The 23,419-nt window shown below is 40.9% G+C and overlaps 3 protein-coding genes across 8 annotated transcripts; 1 reads left to right on the forward strand and 2 right to left on the reverse strand.

Moving 5' to 3' along the window:
• Window positions 1-90: 90 nt before the first annotated feature.
• gsr (glutathione reductase) lies at window positions 91-10,818 on the reverse strand. Of its 4 annotated transcripts, none has more exons than XM_086222074.1 (13): window positions 10,797-10,818; window positions 9,208-9,370; window positions 8,290-8,316; window positions 8,088-8,176; window positions 6,535-6,604; window positions 6,298-6,445; window positions 6,138-6,192; window positions 5,957-6,056; window positions 5,594-5,848; window positions 4,466-4,577; window positions 3,139-3,270; window positions 2,805-2,938; window positions 199-1,622 (listed from the first exon to the last, which is right to left on the reverse strand). In XM_086222074.1, the coding sequence occupies exons 2-13, from the start codon at window positions 9,346-9,348 to the stop codon at window positions 1,473-1,475; spliced, it is 1,413 nt and encodes a 470-aa protein (XP_086078200.1). In that variant the 5' UTR covers window positions 9,349-9,370; window positions 10,797-10,818; the 3' UTR covers window positions 199-1,472. The 4 variants fall into 4 exon arrangements, with proteins under 4 accessions (XP_086078198.1, XP_086078201.1, XP_086078200.1 ...); XM_086222073.1 differs by lacking the exon at window positions 10,797-10,818 and adding an exon at window positions 9,756-10,153; XM_086222072.1 differs by lacking the exon at window positions 10,797-10,818 and having other exon boundaries at window positions 91-1,622; window positions 9,208-9,508.
• On the forward strand, window positions 9,112-15,421 carry znf518b (zinc finger protein 518B). The gene is made up of 2 exons (XM_086222071.1): window positions 9,112-10,603; window positions 10,956-15,421. The coding sequence occupies exon 2, from the start codon at window positions 11,089-11,091 to the stop codon at window positions 13,564-13,566; it is 2,478 nt and encodes an 825-aa protein (XP_086078197.1). The 5' UTR covers window positions 9,112-10,603; window positions 10,956-11,088; the 3' UTR covers window positions 13,567-15,421.
• clnk (cytokine-dependent hematopoietic cell linker) lies at window positions 14,345-22,985 on the reverse strand. Of its 3 annotated transcripts, XM_086222077.1 has the most exons (16): window positions 22,851-22,985; window positions 20,317-20,467; window positions 19,284-19,333; window positions 19,137-19,185; window positions 18,152-18,202; window positions 18,054-18,088; window positions 17,955-17,965; window positions 17,795-17,878; window positions 17,604-17,625; window positions 17,462-17,486; window positions 17,318-17,387; window positions 17,191-17,207; window positions 17,020-17,114; window positions 16,867-16,944; window positions 16,641-16,799; window positions 14,345-16,567 (listed from the first exon to the last, which is right to left on the reverse strand). In XM_086222077.1, exons 2-16 carry the CDS (start codon window positions 20,447-20,449, stop codon window positions 16,415-16,417), a joined length of 1,032 nt encoding a protein of 343 aa, XP_086078203.1. In that variant the 5' UTR covers window positions 20,450-20,467; window positions 22,851-22,985; the 3' UTR covers window positions 14,345-16,414. The 3 variants fall into 3 exon arrangements, with proteins under 3 accessions (XP_086078203.1, XP_086078202.1, XP_086078204.1); XM_086222076.1 differs by having other exon boundaries at window positions 18,054-18,202; XM_086222078.1 differs by lacking the exon at window positions 16,867-16,944 and having other exon boundaries at window positions 18,054-18,202.
• Window positions 22,986-23,419: the final 434 nt, after the last annotated feature.

Raw genomic sequence — 23,419 nt, forward strand, 5'->3', positions numbered from 1 at the left:
GTTTTGACTTGACATTTTTTTTCAATTACTTTATTGCAGGTCTTACAATTTTTTTCATCCTTCCCACTGCATTTATTCACTTGTAATTATGTAGCAAATTCAGAAAATAAATCGAATTAAACATTTATAAAATATAAATATGTATGTAAGAGGAAAATTAATGCAGAATTAGAAATAGAAAATGAGAATCAAAAAAAAAAAAAACAGAAGAGGGTCGTGCAGGTGTATTCTTTAATGTTCCACTCCACCTATTTCCAAGACCCACTTACTCCAGTTCTTTCCATTTCAGCTTTGTCTTTAGTCGTTTGCTGCCAGGACATTAACATGTCTCTTTGGTATGAGCAGCTCCGTCATTGTCTTTCAGTCATTGCCCATCCCATGTCAGTCATGAACAGGTAGGGGAGTGGACTACAGAGAAGTTGCAACAAAAACAAAAAGCACAAATGCTTTGCTACACATTGAAGACAATCGAATCACAACACTTATGAAAAAACTGCAGGTTTATTGATTCTTTATAACAGTACACTAGATATGTCATGACTTTGCATTGGTAGTAAACTGGTGCCCTAAAGGGGCAGTGTGGAGGATTTAGAGGGACTCTTTTAGCAGACACTGAATAGAATATTCACAGCTATGACATCTGACATCATGTTGTACTTCTTTTTTTCATTATTTTGATCCATTTATTGCAATTAAATCACAGCAAAATCGAAGGGCCTATTCAGGATCCATAAAGTGTCCAAGCTCGTTCGTCTCACAGTATCATCATCTGACGAGTGTGAGTGCTCTGTACTGCACCCAGGCACAAGCAATCACAATACTAGGCCCTGACACGCTGGCTGTCATTGGTAGCAATGCTGCAGGAATGCAAAGTTAAAGAACAGTGTGCGTTACAGTGTCAACAGCATGCTGACTCCAGGTCAAGCCTTGAGCAATGTGAAGAGAGAAGGACTGAAATCTTGGACAAATCATTTCAGGATCGTTTAAATATTAGCCTTCTCTTAAATGCTTGAAGAGGGGAGGGGTTAAGGGTTGCAATTAGCAACTTGACCGCTAAATCTTCCACACTGCTCCTTGATGGGGCAGCAGTTTTCATAATATTAATCTGACAAATGACGAACAAATCAAACACATACAGTAGGAGAGAGGTCTTTGGACTGCCTTTGACAACAATGCAATACCTGCAGATCCATCACTTCCATTTCAAAATCATTAAAATGGAATCAAGAATATTCAATCAATCATCAAGACCCACAGTACAGTTTATGAAGGCCATAACTCAGTCTTGGTACATTGAAGTAAAAATGAAACACTGTGCACAACTAAGGTCACTTAATTTGGAGAAACTGGAAGCATGTAGGTAGTTTTGTAAAGCAAGTCTTCAAGCTGATGCTGGAGTAGTGACGTTGTCCCGGGGTGATTGTCTGGGTTGCTGGTCGTATAGGGAAGCCAGGAGGGAGCTTGTGTCTGCATTAACGCATGGTAACAAACTCCTCAGATGAAGTGGGGTGAATGGCAATAGTCTTGTCAAAGTCCGCTTTGGTAGCGCCTATTTTGATGGCCACAGCGAAACCCTGCAGCATCTCATCACAGCCAAGGCCCTGCATGTGCAGACCCACCACCTGAGGAAAAAAGACAGACATGCACATTTGCAAGTTGCTGTAGAGGACTGAGTCGACTAGTCAGAAATTACAGTTTCATTTAAGGCAGCAACAACAACAAACCTATCTGGCCCCATATTCATTTTAATCTACGATTGGTATTGAAAGGTTTAATGTTCAAATACACAGCAAATATGCAGCATTAAAACTCTGTGTGGCTTGATGTGATTAGACAGACCTGCAAAAAAAAAAAGAAACACACAAATTGTCTTGAGATTATGACTTGAATGTTGCATAGTTCTGATAACGGTCCACAAATGTGTGATATTCACAAAGATTACCAGAACCAGAAAAGACAAATCACTTTTCAGGGCCTTTATGGTTATTATTCAGAATTATTTCTTAATCAGCACCGTCCATTTTTGTTCTAAAGAGTAGAAAACAAGTACCCCAAATAACATCCATCCTCAGTGCAACTTATCAAAAGTTGTTATTGTCATTATTATTTGTATGAAAATACGAAAAATATTTTTTTGTCAAAACAATTCAGGTTTTGGAAGCACCATTATCTTCGGGGTAAAAACAAGTTAGGTGTGTCTCCAACAGACTGATGCAGGGATGACGTATTTCTGTAGGCCAACCCAGGAGTTAGCATCACCAAGAGTGATCAAAAGCCAATGGGATTTATTGAATGGATTTTGCTTTATTTCTGAAAATAAGCTCTGAAGCAAACCAAAGCTTGAAAGACTGTAAGTGTTGTTCAGCAAGATCATCTTCACAAAAGAACACCGCTTCGAAGATTTTTGAAGCTTAAATTCAATTGAATCAAACGTCAGATCATAAACAAACTACATCTGTCATGCGTCTTCTTCATTATCACAAATAAGCTTCACGCTTGTTTTTTCTTCAGTGCCGTTTTCAACACACAAAACAAGCTGAGACATTCACAAGTGTGGTGTTTGACATATTCTGTCATACACAGAAATGCTGAAGTATCTTTGGCTTGAGTGAGACACAGACTATATGTCAGGCATTTGGCTGAAAGCTCATTAGAATAGCACTGACTGTGACACCAGAGAGCCAGATGCTCAGCAATGCTAACTCATTATGATATCAAAACCACCCACTTTACTGCAGTAAGAAGTGAAATACACTAAAAGAGAGAAATGTGTTGCGGGAATGGAGAGATTAGCCTCACAATACCTTCTCCTCCTTGCCCACACACACCAGCTTCATGATGCACTGACTTTTCCTGCTCGTGAGGGCGTGATACATGGGCGTGAATGACGTCTTGTAGATTTTGACATTCTCCTTTCCCCGGGTTTTAACGGCCTCCTCTGACAAACAAAGATTAAAGTGCATTCTCATTTTTGTAATGAGTAAAACTTTGATGAATAGAATACTTCCATTAGCTCACAATTTAATTGTTTACTGCTGTAGAGGGAATGTAAATAGCAGCGTATTACGGGAGATGTTTGACAAGGAGAGGCTTTGGTCACTGCTCACCTGGGGACATCTTTGGTAAAGGCATACTCACCTTCTGTGAGGCCCACTGTGCCAATGGGAGGGTGGCTGAAGACCACGGTGGGAATGCTGGAGTAGTCCAACTTGGAGTCCTTCTTGCCTTCAAACAGTCTGTGTGCCAGCTTTCTGCCTGCAGCAATGGCAACTGTCCCAAAGTACAAAAGATCATCAGAGTCCCACTCTGAACAACACCAGGGTTCTCTTAACAGACCCACAATTAGTTAAGAATCTGGTGGCAAGGCACAAAGGGAGTCATGGGAGTGTCTTGGGTGTAACATGCATGCCACCAGACTGTGTCAGCTCCCACTCCCCTCAGACAAAGGTGGACCTGCATTTTGGCAACCTGCTATTAAATTGGTGTGTCCAGCAAGTGTGAGAAACAAATTGGCTCTGAGGAGTTCTGAGAACTTGTTTCTCACTTGTCTGCTGATGGAATATTAACTTCACTGCAAAAATGGAAATGTTTACAATCACTGCAATTACTGAAAGCAGTGGCTTGTATCTATGATTAGTTGTTCTGTTGTCTGTTTTATTTTGTTTCATTTTGATTGTTGATTCACCCTCCCAAGCTGTCCTGGTCTTTGCTCCACCCCAGCTGAGGCTCTGAGGAGCAAATGACAGTGGAGGAGGAGTTTTACCAGGAGGACACAGCTGGTGGAGGATCATCACAGCATTACCCCAAGTTTGCCTCTCCTCCAAACTGGCGTCTGACCAGAGGCGAGGCACAGTACAGCCACCAGCACAGACACCCTCCAGCCACACTTTCCCAGCTGCAGACGCACCCAATAGTGTCAGTAAGGATGCCCAACCAAGCTGGAGGCAACAAAGCTGGGTGCCAGCAAGTCCGGTTCCCCTCGGACCAGCAGGCCCCGCGTGGGTGGGCAACACGGCTGACCGCGACAATACTAGGGCTGATCTCAAAACAGTGAGAGAAACAACAGCACTTCAACTTAAAACACCACACTTGGCTGAACTTGGATTTAGCCAGTCTGGTGCCCCTGGTCCCAGATAAACAGAGGAGAAAGATGGGGTCCATCCATCCAGTTTCACTAAATAGCTTGAGACTAGACATACTGACTCAGCTGCAGGTCATCTGTTGGACAGATAGCCAGTCATGCTTTGTCTTGATAGTTGTTGTTTTTTTTCTTAAATACTGATGCCAATCTAGAACAGATGTTAACACAAACACACATTTACCCCATGAAAGTTTAAACAAATCACAAGAATCAATACACTCTGAAAATGCTTCCTGAGCACTGCACCCTCCTAAAAGTAGTCATAAAAATCAGCTCCAGCATTCAAATACCACAAGATCACATTTGATTTGTACAATTTCCTACCAGGTGTGAGAAGGGCTTTGCCACAAACATCTCCAACCGCGTAGATCCCCTGTCTGGTGGTGTTCTGGAACTCATCCACCACAATGTGGCCTCTTTCATCTGTATCCACACCCTGATGAGCAGAGGAAGAACTGTTAGCCAGTGCTACCTGTCCAAGGAACACAAGCAAAGTTTAATATCTACAAACGTAGTTTGACAGTCTTAGAATTATACTGGTCGATTTCTTTGATGAGGAGCGATGTTCCAGCTGTTTCTGCTCTCTGATCAGATGAGCTCTTGGGCTGCAAACACTGTACGCTTAATGCAGATATACCAGGACAAATGATTCGGTCTCAGTAGTAACCACCCCGCTTCACTCTGCAGCTTACTACCGTTCATGTACCATAAATAGAAGTAAGAGAGCTTTGACTAAACCAAGACTTAGCAGCTGTTAATCTTTTATCGCTTTGGATGTCCACCCTGAGCTAATAAGCATTTCACATGTGCCAACGATTTGAAGTTCACCTCTCAATACAAACAAGTAACGAAGAGTGTTAAGTGATAACTGTCTTGTCTTATTCTTAGATAATACTCTGTCCTTGACTTCAAATCTCCCCGATCCAGGATTATTTTAGTTTCCGCTGATAAAAGAGGTGTTTAAACATGTAACCACCCATCCAATATAGTGTTATCAAGAGTAGGTCTTTTCTGTTCAGTAAAACTGTGTTATAATTATGATGGTTTTAGTGCAGAAATCTAGTAAATGGTTAAGTACTCTGGCTTCCTCCCACAGTCCAAAGACATCAAGCAGGGATGAGGTTAATCCAGACTCTAAATTGACCGTAGGTGTGAATGGTTGTCTGTCTACATGTGTTGGCCCTGCTATGGCCTGGTGACCTGTCCAGGGTGAACCCCGCTTCTTGCCCGAAGGCTGCTGGGATCGGCTCCAGCCCAGATAAGCGGTAGAAATTGGATAGATGGATGGAAATTTCCCAACAAGGAAAACTAAGATTTTCAATGATTTGACAATCAAGGACCAACTACCCATTTTTCCCCTGTGCTTTTGTGTCACTTCTGCATATTCTGGCATCTTGTTTACAGCAAAAGAAAATCCTAAGGATACATTTCAGGAGCAAAGCAGACTGTTACCATTTCGCCAACGTTCAATCCAGAGGTATTAGGCTGTCTGCCAATGGCCCAGAGGAGACAGTCCACCTCCTGGAGTCTACTGATCTTCTCCTCGTCACTTTTCTTCTCTGGGTCTTTGGTTGTGAGCGTCACCTCCAGACCTTTATCTGTTTTACACACAGACTTCACCTGAGAGTTCTTCCATATGTCTACGCCCGAGTTTTGCAGCTCTTTGGTGCAGTTTGTGCTTATAAAGTTGTCAAAGGTTCTCAAAACCTACAGAGAGAATACGACACGTGTATTTCAATTAATTTATTTTCAATTTTACACAGACCTTAAAAATCAGCATTGTACATTTCATTGTAAAGAGGTGTGTTGCCTTACTCCTGTTTGTCGAATTATGAGGGAGGTTTTAGAGCCCAGGGTGGACAGGATCCCCGCAATCTCCACAGCGATATAACCAGCACCCACAATGACGCTGCGCCTGTAGAGGGATCATAAACTTTAATTACAAGCACAAATTTGCCATCCAATAAGCGAGGAAGAGCTTAAAGAAGGGGCTTACTTTGGAAGGCTTTCAAGTTCAAAAAATCCATCACTGGTAATGCCCAGACTTGCCCCTGGATTAGCCAATAAACAAATAATTTTACTTAATTGTGATTTTCTTAAATAGAGCAGAACAAATCACTACACAGTTCAAAGTATAGAATCCAACAATATCCTACCTGGAACTTCAGCATCACTCAAGACAGAAGGCTGCCCCCCAGTGGCGATGAGGATGTGAGGTGCTGTGTATTTCCTCCCGTTGACCTCCACAGTCGGTTCAGGGTCACTGGTGAACCTTGCATGACCCTGAATAGTTTGGATTTTAGCCTGCAAAGACAATGATGCAAACAGGTGTGTGATGCTTACAGCAAATGGATATCAATCTTGATGGAACGGTTGTGTCGATGTGCAATTACCTTGTCAAGATTGTTGCGATAAATGCGATTCAGGTGACTAACATAAGCATCCCTTTTGGCCTTTAAAGTTCTGCAAAAACAGAATATGATGATGGGTAAGAGTCACATTTCTTAACGTTTATTAACAAATCCACTTCCCTTAAGTAAAGGCTGGAAACCCAAATTCATCTCAGAGGAACAGACGTAAGCCCTTTTGACCTTTGATTTAACAAGCAGAGTGAAACCGGCCACACACTTTCCTAACGCAGTCCGAAAAAGCAGGAACTACTGCACCTCTGCTTACTCTCTGACAACATCCTACCAACACAGTTACAGAGAATCAGACCTGAAGCTGCTCTTAGAAAACACATTCTGTCTATTGTTTGTCTCCAAGCAGCTCAACTAAACTAATTCAACCAATTTTACAGGTGATAAAACGCTTCTGGCTTCGAAGATTTTCGACTTGGTCCCGCGATTCAAACGTGCAACCATCTGAAGTTAGCAGCAGCGTTCTGTTACTTTTGTTTGTTATTCAATATTCCACTGATAACACGTTTCAATAAGAAGAAACAGGCTGGGCGCATCACAGCATGTTAAAGCATGTCTGTATGCGGAATGAATTATCTGAGTATTGAATGAATCCTAAAACCTTCCAGTCTGTTTTTTTTTATAATGGGGCTTTGGTTAAATTCCTGAAATAAAGTCTGTGGTTGACACAAGCCTGACATCTTTACTCTCCAACATAAAATATGACAGTAAATACTGCACTCCAGAATTTTGAAGCGTTTGTGTGTGTTAAAACAGTTTTTAGAGTTTCAACCTCATCACACTGAAAACAGCGAAAGCGCCGTGTCCACCGCCATGTTCGTTCATAGCGTAACGTTAGCTCTGTTCTTCTGACGACTGCATTAATGCTTCACAATCCATATGAGTGGCTGAGATTATCTTTGATAAGCACAATAAATCAATCTCAAAAACTGAGAGTGTAAATGAATGGATTAAGGACAAAAAAAAAATCCAATTACGGCTCAGGCTCTAACTGGATTATGACGAATATTTTATTGATGTTGTACAGGGGGTTGGACAAAAATAACACACACCATGTGAAAAACACTCCTACACACTGCAGAGTTAAATTACTACAATTTCTGATTAAGTTCACTGAAACGTCGCTGCTGGTCCACGGTGTGAATTCGCTTCTGACTGCTTGTGCTGTATCATATTGTTTCCATACTACTCTGTACACATTTTTTTTCACTTTGTTTTCAATACTGGAAAACAACAGTATTGACACATAATATAGAAGAATGCAGACAGTTGGATAAAGTTACTAAAGCCTAGTGGGATTTACAGTGGAGCCCTGTTGTATGTTTGACTTTTGCCACTCCTTCTTCCATCGTTAACAGTCATCTGGGCTTATCTAGGTTGCGAAGGGCGCGGGGGTGGGGGGGGTGGTTCGGGTTTGGCTATGAAAGGGACCATCACTGTGTTCTAGGAACTAACCCTCACAGGTTTCACAGGAGATGAATTAGGTTGTGCAAGAAAGTGAAAAATGACACCAAGAGATAACTTACTCCCAACTGAAACGAATGTTTTCAACTTCATAGCCATAGTCACTGTGATCATGGAGAAGCTCAGCGTGGACTGCTGCATTCCACATAACCTGTAAAAAAAAACCAACAACAACAACAAACACAAACAAAAAGCATGACTACAAATATATGAATATAAATCTGTAAGAACACTGTTACAACACGTGTGGGGAGCAAACTGTACCTTTTTTGGGACGCAGCCGACATTGACCTGAAAGTCATTGAAACAGTACACCAGTCAGTCATTGTTGTGTAGACTCCATAAAACAAAAACAGCATTCAAGAGGGTGTGATTTCATGAAATATGAGCTACAGTTGAGGTTCTTCAAATACAAAAAATAAAACAGCACACACACAATAAACGTTCTGTCTGAAGAAGCAGAAGAAGACCTCAAATTAGGGTCATAATATGTGGAGATATCCATACAGTATGTGAAAATATGTATGTACATCTGGATGCATATCATCCAAAGTATGATGTTTAAAGGAAACATCATACTTTGGATGATATGCATTGGTGCAATGGTAGGATGCAATGGTGAATTTCCTCTCAACTTCCCATCCACCAACCGAAAAACAATGAGATTCTCCAATCTCATTTTGTGTGTACTGAAAAACAGGTGTAAACATTGAGAATCTGAACGTTTTTATTTATCTCCGAAACATTTGAAATAGGCCCATTAATGAAAGCTGCATCGCTTCCTCATCATAAACAACAGTCATTTAGCAAACAATGTTTCCTACCCTCTGATATGTGCTGATATGTTTGTGCATCTTTAATATTTGCCGCATGTTACCACGACACCATCAAAACAACAACATAGGTAACTAACAAGTGTTGGCGCATTTACAACTTGCAGCAAGTAAATACAAATCCAGTTTAACTCATATCTGTAAACTTCCAACAAACACTCCATGTTAGCTTAACACACACACACACACACACACACACACACACACACACACACACACACACACACACGAAAAACACATTTACAAAAGGCGTCCGGAGGCTTCGCAGTGCAGCTGGTAACGAGCGTGTCTGTGTGAGAAGCTACAGCGACGAGGTCAGGATGGATGGCAGTGTTTTATTTTTACTCACGCAGGTACCTCCGAGTTTGTGGCTCTCGATCACGGCGGTTGCTGCTCCGAGTTCCGCCGCCCTCCGAGCTCCAGCAAGCCCCCCAGACCCGCCGCCGATCACCAGGAAGTCGAACCGCTCGGTTGCCATGACTGAGGACATGCTGCGACGGATGAGACCGTGCCTGCGAAAAGACGAGAAAAACTGATCTTTGAAGACGAGGAAGCGGGGAGCTTGTGTGCGGATTATTATTGCCATAACCAGGAAGCTCGCAGGCGTGTCTGTATGTGTGTGTATGTGTGTGTGCGTGGAACAAATGGCGAGTGGGAGGGTCAAGTGAAAGCCACTGCTGTGTCATTATGAATTGCAACAATGGTGTGTAAATCCCAGAAAACGTTTTCACAATGGTCATGGTGGTGATCCTCACATGAGCTACCGGCGGTAACAATAACAGGTGTAAGTTACATCGTAGCACAAAAATATCCAACTGCAAAGATGAATCCGAACAGTTGAACCACACATTATGATCACATTTGAAGTCATGGACTACCCTCAGTGGTGCTACATACCTGGGGACAGTAGGAGGTAGTCTGCAGAGTTTAACAAACATCATGTTGATATAAGTTCGAGGGCATTTCAACCAGTCACACAGCGTGCCGGTATTTATTTCTCCCTTTGCTCACTCTCAGCTAGCAGAGGCCTGATCTACATTATCACACCACACACAAAAGCTTTCAACAACTTCCTGTGTCACTGTCTGAACTCTTTACCTAACCGCGCTATTAACCGCCGGACAATCTTCCTCTAAAGACAAGTACAGTATATGCGCCGTTATTCAATGGGAGGGTTATACCGACGAAATAATCTAAAATATGGATGCTGGCAGCCGCTATCTCCAAAGGCGTGGATAAATTTTACTATCCAATCGAACTGTTACGTGATTTCTGTAAGTAAGAGTTGGGCTCTGACGTAAATAATATTACAATGTACAGAAAAAAATTGTACGGCTACCCTTCAAGAATAGCACGTATGTTACGCTCGGTCTGCCAGCTGTCATACATCAAAACACAACTTCAACATCCGGTCTGATCCTTCAAACGAAGATTTCACTCTTGCCATAGAACATACAGATAAATTGTTTTGTGGCACCAAATATTTAATTTACTTAGTTGAGTGAATAAATGGCGTGTTAATACCACACAAGGAGAAACTAATGTACTGCAGTGCCTACATTTTAAATTAAACTCTTATTTTGAAGGCAGGAGCTCACGTTCTCCGGTATCATGTTAGCAGGCTAACAAACATTGAGCTAATGCTAACGCGGTTCGGCTGGCAGCTACGACAGGCGTTGCTACAACATAAACAAAGGGACCTTTAGATATTTATTGTCAACGTGATTACACAAAACTCCAGCAAGGTACGTGTATGTGACATGTAACGCATTTGCAAACATTAACAGTTGGAATGCAAGGCGTCGTTTTTGCGACCCCCCCACCCCCCCTTGTTGTAGCCAGGTAGTGCTAAGGCCTTTTCCTTGTGGTGACAGGGAGCGTAGCTACAACTACAGTCGGGAAATGAAAATAGAGATGGTTGTATTCCGTTTAGTTTACCGTTTAGTGTGTTTTGGTGTGTTTCTGTCCGGACGACACTGAATATGAATCGGGATCTGGCGCAGGAAAAGCTTGGTGCTAGAGCTCTGTGAGGGGGAGGGGCTCTTTGGGCCTTGTCTGCAATTTGACCACTGTTAAAATATAACTTGCTCTTTACAGGAAGAAGTTGCTTCGTTTGACAGCTAACGTGGCTGTATCCTGCACCTCTCCGAGGAGTGCACTGCGTGCACCTGCTTGAGATGGATGTTCAATATCTGATTTAGTTGGACGTGCTGCCAGATGACCCCTCATCATGAAACCTGTCAGCTATCAAAGCATGCCATCATCAGTGGATGGTGGCCATCCAAATTTGCCGATGGATCGTGTCTTAAACGCTTCAAACGTAATGTATTGTGAGAAATGTGGATTTGCTTCAACAGATCTTGCAACATTCAAGAAGCACATGATTGAGCATATGGGAACAAGATTTTATTGTTTGCACTGCTACAACGTCTCATTCAGCGAGTCAGAGTTCAAGGCTCACATGAAGGAACACACCACCTATCCATTCAAGTGCCCTCACTGTGGACAGGGATATATGCGGAGGTTGTGCCTGGTGAAGCACATTGAGCGTTTGCATAATAAAGGCATTGCTCAAGGACCCACAAAGCCCGGCATGATAAAAACTCCACATGTCCCACTCTCCAGTGCCTTATCAGGTGTGCCCACTGCTGATCCATCAACACGTCAACCAGTTGTTCGGGTGACAGTGCCAACACCCATCGCACCAGTTGTCAGACTAGATAAAGATGAGCAGAAGGCTAAAACACTGGACTCAAACCTCCCAAATGTCACAAATGGAAATACAGTACTCTCTTCTCCTCTGAGTGGACTTATTCAGCACAACAGGGCTTTAACAGTTTCACTTCCAGAGGAAGTAACAATACCTGCTGGCTGCTTGGTTGAACTTGTTGAAGTGAAAACTGTTAATGGGACAAAGGAGTTAAAGCTGAGGTTGGTCTCTCAACAAGAGAATGAGTCGGTGATAAAAGATTCAAGGATGGCAGTCTGTCAAAGTGCTGTACTGGGAAAGACATTATCACCCAAATTAAACCATCCGAACACAGTTAAGTCAACAAATATGGGGATGTGCACTGTTAACAGGAAGCAGTGTGAAACAAAGGCTGTGAATGGCGAACGTCCAACTGTTGCACCTGTCAACATACCCAAAAGCCTTTCAAATCAAATCAGCAAAGAAAAATATGGTTTAAAAAGAAACTCGCAAGGAGTTATCAACTTGGATTGCCACCCTCCAAACAAAGTTTCCAAACACATCCACAATCCTGTAAGAGAAAGAAATGGAGGGATCACAGTTACTCAGAGAGAAGCTGTAAATCACAAGGCGACGCCTCCCACAGTTATTTCCAGCAGGATTCCCAATCGGCTGACAAACACCCTACATCCAGAAAACATGGGAGCATGTGTTTCTCAGAAAACAGTGGATGAGAGAAAGACTTTTCTTCCAGAGCATCCTAAGGGTATTTCCTCTGTGAAGGCGAGTGATGTAAAAAGCACGCCTCGCGAAACGTCTCATGCCGTTAAGCTGCAACCAGGCAGTATGCGCCTCAAAGACAACGCTGCTTCAAAAATAAAGAAAGCATCAGTGGGCGGGAACCAGCAGAATTTGAAATCAGCCTCTCCTTCTTTGAATGTTCATTTAGCTGCAGCAACCCACCTGAGACCTTCAGCAATCTCAGGCTGCAAGGACAATGCCACTCCACATCCATCTTTTCCAGTACCTGGCGCCGCGCGGCGGGCTCTAGATGAGCCCTCATCGTCTGTCAAAACACCTGTGGTTTCTACTCACACAAACTCAAACATTCCAGCGTGGACTCAGGGAGGTAGATCCACTGATGGAGACATGCCAGAGCCGGAGGGGTTTCCAGTCATCTCCTCTGTGTTTTCATTGAGTCAACAACCAGAAGATGTTCAAGGTTCCATGCAGCCACTGGTTCTGGCTCTGCGTGACATTGTGATGGACAAAAGTGACAGCTCTGACAGTTTGATGGGGGATGTTATCAAACTAACAAGCAGTACAGAGCAAGAGAAGGACGCATCAAAGCCTGAACACCATGCTCAGGTGGACACAAAAAGTGGATCCTTTACTCCTTTATTGATGGAGCAGACCAGCGAGTCTGTGAAAGTAGAGGAGCAAGATAAAGGTCTTCTGCATTCTCTGACACCTATACAGAAAGATATCCATGTCAAGGAGGAAGAAAACAGCGCTACGCCAATGGACAAAACTAAGTGCGGTCACACTGACTTAAAACCATCAACAGATGAGGGATCCATCTCTAAATGTGGCTCAAATGTTGGTGCAACTCCAGCTGTAGATCCTTTACTGCCTGAGCCTGATATCTCCTCAAAATTCCTGACTGTCTCTTTGAAAAGGGTGGATGAACGTGTATGGAAAAAAAGCAAGAAAAGTCTGAAACTTAGAATACCCAAATTTAAGCCTCAGTTCCCTGTGGGCAGCCTAAGTGACAGTACAGTTATCCACCCAATGCCTCTGAAGCAGGACCAACTGGTGAAACGACCCAGCCCAAACCAACCTGTGGTGGTGCTGAACCACCCAAAGCCACGGGCCCCTGTACAGGAGAGGGCAGACACTGTTGCTGACACAGGCACCCCCGAGGTGGCACCTAAGTGCCAAATATTAAAAATGAGGCTTAGCAAAGTGATGGGGCAGAAATATGAGGTGATGGGGTGCACTGTTAGGGTCTGTCCATGAATTTATGAGACAAATTATCAGTGAAAACAAGTGTACATATGTGGAAATAACTAGTATTACAAGGGGAAGACTTAAAAAAATTAACTACTAGAACAATTAGTTTATTTATGAAACTAGAAGATGAGAACATATTAACATCTTAGAGTCACTGATCATTATGTTACATGTCGTCTAAATACGGATGGGACATGGAGTTTTTAAACGCAACTGCTCTCAGTCAGGGATACTACTGTAGGTTGCAGCCGTCACTCGCACACACACAGGTTTTTGTACTGTTGAAGTCTCAGACAGTAGGGAGTAAAGGCGTTAATGCATGTTGTTGGTTTAATAATGATAACTTGCTGTATTTTTTTGTTTGCATCCTTCGTGTTGCAGTGTGCATCTGTTTTGCTCCCCTCGAAAGCTACAGCCTGCAGTTCTTTCGCAGTACATCCACTCAAAAGTGGGACAAAATTTTGTGTAAAATGGGTGTTGGTAAAAACATGACAAAACACACTACAAGATATACACAGGAACAAGAATCATGGTCTTATTTATTATACTTTGATAATTAAATGGTCCAAAACAATCGGAGAAGACAGATCATTATCTGTGCATTTTATAGAAACTGAAAATGCTTAAACCCTTGAATGTTTTGCTTTGCTGAGCATGTTTGCCCTCCTCATTTGGTTGGAAGAGTTGCAGTACTTCTGATACATCATAGTTAATTGGGCTGCTTAAAAAAAAATAAAAAAATAAAATATATATATATATATATATATATATATATATATATATATATATATATATATATATATTTATAATATTACACATTTCCATAGTAATTTATCTTGTACTATTTCCTTCCACAATGCAGCCTGCAGTTCTCCCAACTCCAAGTTTGGAAGGCACATTTGTTATCTTGTGTGCAGCGAGCTTTCCCCAAACCAAAACGGTCAGTAATTTGTGAAGTTGTGGATTCAGGCAGTCTTTGTAAACTTTTGAATTTGGGAGATATTGAGATGTAAAGATTTGTTTTCCAGTTGCTCACCGGTAGATGAATAGTCTTAATAAGGAAGCGGGTGCAGCGTGTAAATAAAAGACGCTTGTGGCTGCTTGTGAGATGGCCTTCGCTGACCTTACCAGTTGACACCTGAATGCAGCGCTAGTGTTGTGTTTCATGAGGCAGGAGCTTCAAGTTACATCTGATTATCGTCGATACCAGAAAGGGCCCAAAAAAAAAAAAAAAAAAGCTCACACAGTCATTGTGCACTTATTTAATGTTTGAGTCTAACATTAACTTTGATTTGAATGCTTTCATATAATTTTTCAGCGCTGTTTCTTTTTATGTAACATCACATTCAATTCCAGATCTTTTGCAATCACCCTACTTGAGTTATAGTCCTAGAAACAAGTGTTAATACTGAAAAGTTATTCAGATCATCGGTAAAGTTTGTGCCATAGTTTCATTTCTTGTGTATATACATTTTTGGCCACCTACCACTTGTATTGTATATATCTATATAAACCTCTAAGTATAAACATGACTGGTGTTGATACTCAGTAGAGAAAGGCTAGCATCCCTCTTCCTCTCGAACAGCAGCAATTATGTTGTCTGTAACTTTCCTAACACTGCAGTGTTCCAGGCTGCAGTGAAGTGTATATATTCTTTTCAAGGTGTTGACGGTCCTTTTCTGAATGTTTTACTTTGGCCCTTTTATTTCACTCTTCATGTGTGGGAGATTTACTCATGCTACCACGTACAAGTGTCATGGGCTCAGTGTTTATTATCATCGTGTTCCATGCTTTTATAATAACAATTGTGTATCTTTTCTTTTTTCTATTAAAACAGAGTAAACATGATTGCATTTTACAAGACTGGTTCTATTTGCTTCAACACAGCTGTACTAAGTGCTAATCAACACGTTGAAATGTCTTAATTAAGGTCTGTAGACATCGAGAGACGCTCACACTTAATGTCTTGTTGGTGACAAGTGCAACTGAGCGAGGAAAGAGAGTGAGCTCAGATGATTGTAAAAACAAATCACAGAATTTGAAAATTTCTAGTCCCCGAAAAGTTAACCACTGCACCACCGTGCCACCCAGTATCAATATGGTTTAGTTAAAATGTACCCATTTATGCTCTAACGACATAACTTGTCATTTATTTGAATTCATTAACTTTTAATATGAGCTGAAAATTTTTGACCTTCCCAGTGTATTTTTCATGTGTAATTCAACATTTCTGAGAACATATATACATGAGCATTTTCCTTAAAATTGTGGGGAAAGTGATGGAAATTTATTCAAAATAAACTCTACAGCATGACCTTAATTAAAATGCTTCTGACGTGTTAAGGTATCACTATAAATCAACAGATCCGGGGTGGTATTCACAAACTGTTCTAGTCCAAAAAATTGTTTATTGTCACAAAGTTTAAAGTCCCCAAATCAAGAAATTAATAAAGCACATTAATGCTTAAGAGAACTCCTTAGGTGAGAAAGCCCCTTAGTATTAGCTGCTCTAAAGCACAGCAGGAAGATGAGGGTTATCACATGAAGATCTTTGGCTTCTGGGAAAAACCAGCAGCGATTTCCAGTTCGCTTCACCTGAAACTGACTGGAGGTCGACCTCACACTTTGTAAGTCTGGCACAGAAGGTGTGTGTGTGACTTTCTGAAGTATGTTCCTCATCGCAGAAGTTTAAAAATCACTACAATTACAAATAATTGAAATGATGAGAGCAAAGAAAATAAAATTATTAAAAAAAAAAATTCTGACATTGATATCTGGAGGGACATGTTTTGATAACAGAACAAGACAAACTAGATGGATTCAACAGATTATTTCCGCTGCACTGGTGCTTGTATCATTGTAGCAGCAGCTCAACATCTCTCTTTGTTACAGGACACATCAGTATACAGTTTTCTGGGTCCTGACTTCCTGCTGTATTTTTCCCACTGATGAGTGTGATTGGGAACATGGAGTAAAACCTGATGATGTCTGCAACGGAGTCAAACATCTGAGGCGAAATAAGACAGCAGTCAATATGACGCCGGCGTAGCCGAACCTGCTTGCTAAACTTGTGAACTCACATCGTTCGATCGCTGTCCCGTCGTCCCCAGGACGTACTTGTTGACGCTCTTGATGAACCGAATCTTTACATTGTAGACCTTCCTCTCATGATACACAGCCAACACAAGAGGTTCACTGCTGGTGTTGACGGAACAGTTTCGTACCAAAAACGCCCCATCCTGGTGGTGAGGTAAACGGGAACGATTAAAAAAGAAGAAATAGTTGAAATAATCTCTTATTAAATACCTTGTTCACTAGGTGTAAGGCATGCTCAGCATCCACTCGATTAAAATCCCCAACGTACCAATCTGCCTCACAGCAAATCTGCCAGAAATGTATAGTGAGACTTTACCTCATTCTTCTTTAAAGTGCACGACATTATTCTTGCGCATATAATACCTGGTGGGCGTTTTCCTCTGGAGGACAATCATGCTGGTCCTGGTCTGTGACCTCTCCGCTTAGAGGTCGCTGGTTATGATACGGAACCAGTCTTTCTTTAAGAAGATGGAAATGCTGACTTAATAAATCGAGCACTGCATGACGACACTGATGATCTCTCATATAACTCACCACAGTTTTGTTGTGACCTATGTAGACAGAGAGAGAAAGAGAGAGACAGTGAGTAAGAGTAGAGAGTAGAGAGAGAGTAAAGTAAACACGACGCGAGTTAACCATTTCTTACAAATGAAACTGGTACCTTTCATCTCGATCTTTCATACATCTGAGATTGGTGTAGGAGCCAGAGAGAATTTCAGTAGTCGGTGTACCTAAAAACATTCAGCATTATTTTGACTTTTAAGACTTTTTTTTTATTGCCCAAACATGATTATTGAGCTCCTACCTTTCAAATGTTGACTGAATTCTTCCTATCAAAATATTGAAAAGCCAATGTTTAACAGTCCATGGTGCACAATTTATTGAAGGGTAATGCTGAATAGAACTGAGAGAATCGTAATGGGAGTAAAATGAGTTCAAATAAATACCTTTTCAATTACTCTCTGTCCACTGAAATAAACAAAAAAGGAGCATAACGTCACAACATGCATTCTGAAGTGTTTTCTGTGCCTATATTTCTAACCAGCAGATGGTGTTGAAGCTACATTGTTCTGCTCTGGTAACAAGAAGGAGCTGACAAACAGGACTGAATAAAAAAAGGGAAGAGGAGGAAACCCACTCTCTCCAGCAGGGATCCTTCAGAGTCAGACCAGGAAACTGATTCACTAACTCCAAGGCACACGATGGCAGTGATGGAGAAAGTCTGGGGGAACAGAGAAGTCCCTTAAAGATCAATTTTTAAATCAAAAAGGACAAAAAAAATAAGCCAAGGGAATTACCTTCGTGAGCACTGCAACATTGGAAAGAGAGAGAAATAATTAAGTGCAGTCAACCCAATTTGCTGATAAAACAGAGTCAAAGTTGTGTTGCATGTTCACCTGGTCTGCAGGCTGCTTGGGTCTGAGCTGTTCATCTGTAAGAGCAACAAATGAATATTGGGACGCTAACATGAGCCTGACATTTGACGTTCCGTTACCTTGTCTGCTCTTCCTTCTGCTCGGTTTTAAATCTCTGTTCACAGCAGGTACTGTGTTTCAAAAACAGAAGACCCGTGAGTGTTGCATGGGAAGAGATGCTGAAGTACGCGTGTTGTTACAGGTTACTTTTAGTTTGAAAATGATTCACATTTGTTCTGAATGATACACATTTTTGTAATACCTATCAAAATCCATTTTAACAAAATGAAAGTGACATTATACATTATTTTTGGGATTCATAAATCAAATGTGTCTGTTTAAAATCAGTATTCCGCAATTTGTCACTTAAAGCAGTTTTATAACTTCGAAAAATTCCCAGCAAAATGGAGATTTACGCCTTGGGTGTTAAATTTGTTACTGAATATAAGGAACCTTCTAATGCTCGATAGAATTGAACCAATTCCAACAGTGTCATTAAAATGTCAAAGTTCAACACCCAGGATTAAAGTCATATAAATGAAAAACATGTAATCACTGAAGAATGAAATACTCCAAATGAAGTATTGAGGTTTGCTAAAAAACAAACAAACAAACAACTATGAAATGACCAAACTAAAACTCATACAGTTCCTATTTTGTTGCTTTTGACACGCTAATACAAATTTTAATTTGTAGTTCATGGCTCTTTGTTTGGTGTTAAAATGGAGACTATAAACCTGGCAAAAGAAGGAGACGATGTGGCTTCAGTAAATGGATGAGTTCCTTAAAATCCAATTCATATCTTTCCATCAGTTATCTTTTCCACTGAGTTCATAAACGGTTCCACTAAAGCTGCATCAGTGCGAGAAGTATCTTTTGTTGGTAGATGGTGCTCGCTAACCCGGCTGCTTTGTTGCTCAGCAGGTGGTGCACAGGGGTTTTATCAGAGCTAGTTTGCTGCTAACAGCCACACAGGATGGTTGAAAACACAGTTAATGGGCCCTCCATCCGACTTTCCTTTTCATGTTCTTGCTGGAGTCGCAAGTTATGTGAAACTTCAATTACCTGAAATACATTCTCTGCGAGGACTTCTGGGGGGAATGTCAGAGTTGCTCTAACAGAGATCAGAACGACACAAATGCAGCGTAAGCAGACAATAGCAGTATTTCTGTTGTAACGGTACCTTCATGTAAAGTGCAAAATAAATCTTACAGAGATTGATGAAAGGCTCGGGGCAGATCCTGACCTTGGAAGATCCCTGTCTTAAAGGAGGAATAAATTGTGATCTCCACACTTTTATCAGTGACAGTAATGACAGTTTCAGTGTGAGCTGACAATTTAAACACTTTTGAATTTGTATCATTCCCAGTCCCAGCAGCACACTCCAGCAGCAGATTGTATTGATTACAGAGGGAGAACACTCCAAGTGTGAACACATTTAAAAGCAACATTCAGTGTAAATGTGTCGACATGCAGCTGTGAGGCCCCTGGCTGTGTGCCACTTCTATGCAAGAGAGGAAGCGGGGTAGTAAAGGGAGTCTATTCACACTACATGCCCCTCCAGCCCCCTTCGGCTCCTGGATAATTGTAATCTCCTGCAGTCTGACTCAGCCAACAGATGGCCCTGGAGACCCACTGCAAGATCATGCTCACTCAGCTTGATCTCTCTCGGATACACACTGCTTTCATTCTCGCCACAGTTTGCAGAGGAGCTGTTATTTTTCTGGCACTTATACAGTCTCATTCTAATCATCACCGGAGCTTTTGTGGGTGGTAAAGCCAAAATTACTCAGCCTTATGGTATCGACTGGAGAGCAAACTGTTTTCTGGATTGAGTTTTTTTGCAAGTTTGGGACTTTTGGTTAATTATTTTCTGAGTTGACAGTCAATGTTATATTTTTATACACAGAAGGGAGACAGGAGGGTGATTGGTGTTGACATACACAAAAGGTCAGATTAACTCCCACACAGACAGAGTGAGTCACTTATAGTTGCAGCCCACTGAGTGTCAAGAGCGGCAATTTTGTGGTTTACTGTTGTTGGCTCAGCTTGACTTGTCAACAAAATCACAGATTCTATTATTTATTTAATTATAACAAAAGAACACAGATAAAAGCACAGGACAAAACTAATGGATTGTTTTAAACCTGCACAGTAAAAAGTATAATTAGTCTTTGTTTCTACAAACGCAAGTCTAAATGATGGAGCTGAAATCAAAACGAAGTTGAAAATAGAAAGCTTCTACCTGCATACACTCCTGGATCATTTAAAGGCCTTGCAGGAAGTATGCGTACTTCATTGTCCTCATGGTCACCCACTTTGTCATACTCGGGCTCCACAATGCTGCTATAGTGACAAAGTCGCTGTTTTCGCTTCATGTTTGTCCTGCAGCGATCCTGTGGGGGGGCAAGATGCAGATTCTTTAATAGGTGTTGAGGTGTACCAGCAAAAATACTGACCACCAAACCATGCTGGCTTAGGGACCAATCAAATCTGGAGCTCTGTTTTTGCACAGCTTTTATGTTCATTGGAATTCATCCCTTTGAATCTGAAAGAACAAGTTGCTGTTTCTTTGTACTTTTATGACCTGAGGTGCCATTTGAATGCTTCCTATGAGACCGCATGCTCAGTCCACATCCTTTATGGTGTGATTTTTAAAAAGATATATAATTATAACAGTCACAAAAAAGAACAGTTTCAAGCAGAAGCCAAAAGCCGAGGCATTTTTTTCTTTTCTATCTGCTACTGAGGCAAAGAAATACGGGTTTTAGTGGACATGGTCAATTCATATATTTTTCAGAAAATGAAATTAATTATCAGAAATCTTAATTTGATGACAGAGAGAGAGATGTTACAACAAGAAGAAATGACCAGGAGTAGAAAATAATGCAAGGTAATAATTTATGGTCACATTGTTAACCTATTGCCTTAAGAAGTCTAATAAATCGAATGAATTATTCTTCTGTACATCTACAAAAAAGTCTAAAAAAAAACCATCAATGTAAGCCGCAGGGCTGACTGAAATTGAAATTTAGTCGTTTTGTAATAACTAACATGAACAAACTGATCAATTTGAATGGGAACAGTTAAACTATGAAATACAGGACTACTCATCTGACCAAAAACAACAGCAAAGATCTTCTGCTCTTAGTGTGCACGAACAATGACAGAGCAACGTTTCACCCCTGCAAACTCTCAAAGAGCCCCCAGAAACATTCATGTGGAACCAACAAGGACATCTAGTGAATGTGGGACTCTCTATTCTCAGTGCAGACTCATGATGGCTCCGTTCCTCCGCGGCCAACAACAGAGTGAAACTAAAACGAAAAATAATTGATTATGTTTGCAAGGGAATGTGCCCTTCCAAGAGTGTATACAGCATGACTTTGCAGAAAAACAGACGATTTTATTTTAATCTCTTCAGGCAGCGTGCATTCCTCTATGAAAAAGATAGTATTTGTCCAAATAAACTAGAGAGCCCATATTTTAACATCAAATTTTTTCACATAAACGAAGCTTCCAGTAAATGAAAAACACTGAGCTGCCCCCCCCTCCACCCCCACCTCCACCCACCAATGTGATAATCTCATTTAACTGTGTTTTGAGCAGCATTACTAACAATTGAATCAGATGCGCTCTTCATGCTATTCTCTTGGTTTGGCTCTCATTATTTATAGAACAGCTAACACGCTGCTCCTAACCCATTAAACCTCTGCTACAAGACAGTTTCTTAGCAGATTATGGGTTTGTTTGTTTTTTTTCAAAAATCAGAAAATGTCATTAGACTGCACATAATAAAGGCCTTGCATGCAGGTGTTCATTTCTCATAGAAGGAGACTGCAGGTATTTGTTTTTTGAGACGGTCTTGAAGCGGCAATCCTTTTTTTAACCTGCAAATGTTTTGCTTATATTGGAAACTATGTTTTAGCCCTCTCTAGTACAATTCGGGGTGCCTCAGGGCTCTATTTCAGGACCAACTCTTTCTTAATATGCCAAGCATTTCTATTACATATGGTCTCCTCAGGTGACTTAATTCATGGTTTTGCAATTTTCAAGCTGATAATAAACAGCTACATGTGCCATTACAGCCTGGAAATCCTGCTGACAAGTCAACAAATTGCATAATTAAACTAACTTTAATTGCAGAAAATGTGAACTACTAAATGTGTACGGATTCAGTCTATAAGTGCTGACATAAATGACTGATAATTAGAAAGCAGACGAGCTCTTTATGAGGCTTTAAGATTACTAAAAGTATTTTTTTAATTTGTGTTTATATATGAGTAAAAAATTTGTTTTTTAAACTTTGTTTATGACAGGAAATGCATAATTATCTGGGAGTTCATCTCAAAATGTTCTTTACTTGGATAAATGCAGGAATAGAGCGTAAAAAAAAATTAACGATATATATAATAATATTTTATTTAGTTTTAGATTTTCTTCTTCTGAAGATATTTCAAATATCATCAAGAGGGACACATGATAAGTCACTGTGTTTGGATTCAAATCAATTCAAATACCCAATTTCCAATCAAGGTGAGATGATTTTACCACCTAATGTTTTTTACTGAAAAGTAAGGAAAGCTGTTTTTCCAATTCCAGCAGAAATGATTTCCTCTCAAAGCCAGTATCTCTCTTCTTTATACTCCATTACCTGCCATTTTCACCCTTTTGTACAACAGAACTCCTTTTGTTCTCCTTTTCCGTACTGCCGTAGTTTTTACAGACTTGCAAACATGCAATTGAAAGCAGGGAACAAAATAATTCACAGTTTTCTACCTTTTCAGAAGAATAAGCACAGCGGCATCAGCGGGCGTCCAGCTCAAACAGGTAGTTTGCAGTTTTTCTTAACCTCCTTCAGACATACAAAACCTCCTTGGCTGATTCAAGCCTGACTTTCTGAGTAAGGCAGCCCCCCGGCTGTAACTCAAAAGGACTTCCTGTGTGGTGAGTAACTGGCCAAAAGCCGGAGGATTTAACTGGTGTTTGACAGTAAGGAGTGGTGTCTCTGCTCTTATTTTGTATCCTGATTTAAAAATGTTACTGTATCACAGCAGATTATGACATAAATATTTAGTGAATGCACTGCTTGTGTTACAAGTATTTGGCTTTAAGTTTAAAAAAAAAAGTTTTATTAATTTAATGATGTATGGAGAGCTGTTGAGGGCATCATCTGCAGTCTAAGCCTCACTGTTTCAGGTGTAATCTTTCATCATGCAGCACAGAGCAATAAAATGGTTTTCCTGAAATGGCAGCACAAAAACTAAATGTGAAAAATCAATTTCTTCTTGAAGGAGATATCCGTCCTTTCTTTAAAGCAAATGTAGAATATCTGAAATCCACGTCTA

The sequence above is a fragment of the Aulostomus chinensis genome, chromosome 13 (assembly GCF_037954235.1).
Source record: "Aulostomus chinensis isolate RoL2024-O1b breed Wild chromosome 13, RoL_Achi_v1.0, whole genome shotgun sequence".
Lineage (NCBI taxonomy): Eukaryota > Metazoa > Chordata > Actinopteri > Syngnathiformes > Aulostomidae > Aulostomus > Aulostomus chinensis.